Source organism: Austrofundulus limnaeus, unplaced genomic scaffold, assembly GCF_001266775.1.
Source record: "Austrofundulus limnaeus strain Quisiro unplaced genomic scaffold, Austrofundulus_limnaeus-1.0 Scaffold408, whole genome shotgun sequence".
Classification (NCBI taxonomy): domain Eukaryota; kingdom Metazoa; phylum Chordata; class Actinopteri; order Cyprinodontiformes; family Rivulidae; genus Austrofundulus; species Austrofundulus limnaeus.
The window spans coordinates 385,629-387,334 of record NW_013952810.1 but is presented as its reverse complement, the minus strand read 5'-3'; the positions used below and the strand labels follow the sequence as shown (position 1 = coordinate 387,334).

The window sequence follows — 1,706 nt, the reverse complement described above, 5'->3', positions numbered from 1 at the left end:
AGCCTCAGACGTCAGCTGATCMCTCTCCTGTTGTTTGGTTCCAGCCGGAACTTGGTTCAGGAWATACTTCRWRTTTGAAGCTAACAGCTCTGATCCATGTCGGTTCAAAGTCATTCCATCAGACTTGAACACCCTTTTACTGCCAAGACAAGAGAAGAAAGACCACTTCCACACGGCAGCTAGCAGGAAGCTAACACAGCAGCCGGTACAAAGGTAGGTGTGTGTGCGCACGCGTTTGTGTTATACAGAGTATGAAATGTTTTTATGCGACTTTGTCATGAGTTTTATGCAAAAGTAAAAACTTGTTAGAGTGTATATTACAGCGTAGACTAAAGTAAAACTTGTTAGAGTGTATATTACAGCGTAGACTAAAGCCAAGTGACGAGCGCCACCGCCCCTCCTCCCGAGTGCAGCAGAACCTCCGCCTGATAATCATTAAGTTTTCAGTTCACTAACGTCGGGGAAAACGATCCAAACCAAATAAGTAGCCATCAATTTAAAGCCCAGACTCTTCTCTTTCCAACAATATGTGTCACAGCTCCACGTGAAAAATTCACAGAACAAGCAGCCAAGGAATAGTGAAAAAGGCTAAATTCTGGAACCATAAACATGAACGTCTTTCCTTTGTTTTTGTCTTTAATCCACTTTGGAGTGATTTTTTTCCCACTTGGCTGAACTTGTATGTCTCCTGTGTTAATGTTGGTACATGTAATATGCTAATTCTGTACTGTGGAGAACATTAAGAGTCGTTGTCGGGTGAAAAAAAATCTTTCGCTAACACTGTGTTGACCGTGAACCGGAARTGTTAGGAGTGGCATCCAGTGCTGGGCCGGATGTCCGTGGCATATAGGCTATTGTGTCCAAAAATGAATCAGTTACAGATAAACCTAAAACCTTTAAGCAAAGCAAACAACTTTTTAAACAGAAATTGTACCAAAAATTGCAACATTTGTATAATTATCGATTCATAAAATAAATATCTGCGTCACTAATATTCCTGCTTAGGAGCCTCTCCTGCCCTTCAGAATGGCTGAACTATCCCTTTAAGCTGAAAACATACAGGTGCATATGACGGGCTTTAGGACCCCGCGGAGCTCAGTTGAAGGCAGCTCCGGACAAATGATGGCTGGTCTTTACCTGAGCTAATGTCGAGCAGCGTTAAGGTGTTCGCTGTGAGCCCGCAGCATGCACTGAGCCCAAAGACTGCACATGTGCTGCTGTTCTGCCGCTAAGCACACTGCGCCACGCCGCTGTGGCAGGAAGCGCAGCTGCTGATGGAGCACATCCGACTACCAAAGGTAATCGTCTGCAGTGATTAGCTAAAGCCCTCAAGCAGCTGAAAAATACGAGCCTTTAAGGTGAACCGACAGAGTTCAGAGGCCGCGGCGGCCACGTCGACATGTCCCGCTGAGTTCTCAGCTGTCTGCACCTCTCTGTCCAGCTGGGGGCTGAACGGCCTTCTTCCTCCTGTCCCTGCAGGTGGAGAACGTCAAGCTGCTGGATAAGGTGTCTCCCAGGAGGAGGAGCAGGGTGGGGGTCCTGTACCTGACAGCCACCCACAGCATCTTTGTGGAGAGCGAGGTTGGGGGGCGCAACGAAACCTGGGTACAGAGCAGCTCAGTCCACTTTACGAGAGTGTGTGTGTGTGTGTGTGTGTGTGTGTGTGTGTGTGTGTGTGTGTGTGTGTGTGTGTGTGTGTGTGTGTG

General features: G+C 47.3%; 1 protein-coding gene across 1 annotated transcript in view; it reads left to right on the top strand.

Moving 5' to 3' along the window:
* Positions 1-1,146: 1,146 nt before the first annotated feature.
* mtmr7a (myotubularin related protein 7a) overlaps positions 1,147-1,706 on the top strand; it is a 26,346-nt gene continuing 25,786 nt past the window's right edge. Inside the window, exons 1-2 of the mRNA XM_014024135.1 lie at positions 1,147-1,298; positions 1,480-1,605. Coding sequence (XP_013879589.1) covers positions 1,275-1,298; positions 1,480-1,605 — 150 coding nt within the window. The 5' untranslated portion in view covers positions 1,147-1,274. The remainder of the gene's footprint in view (positions 1,299-1,479; positions 1,606-1,706) is intronic.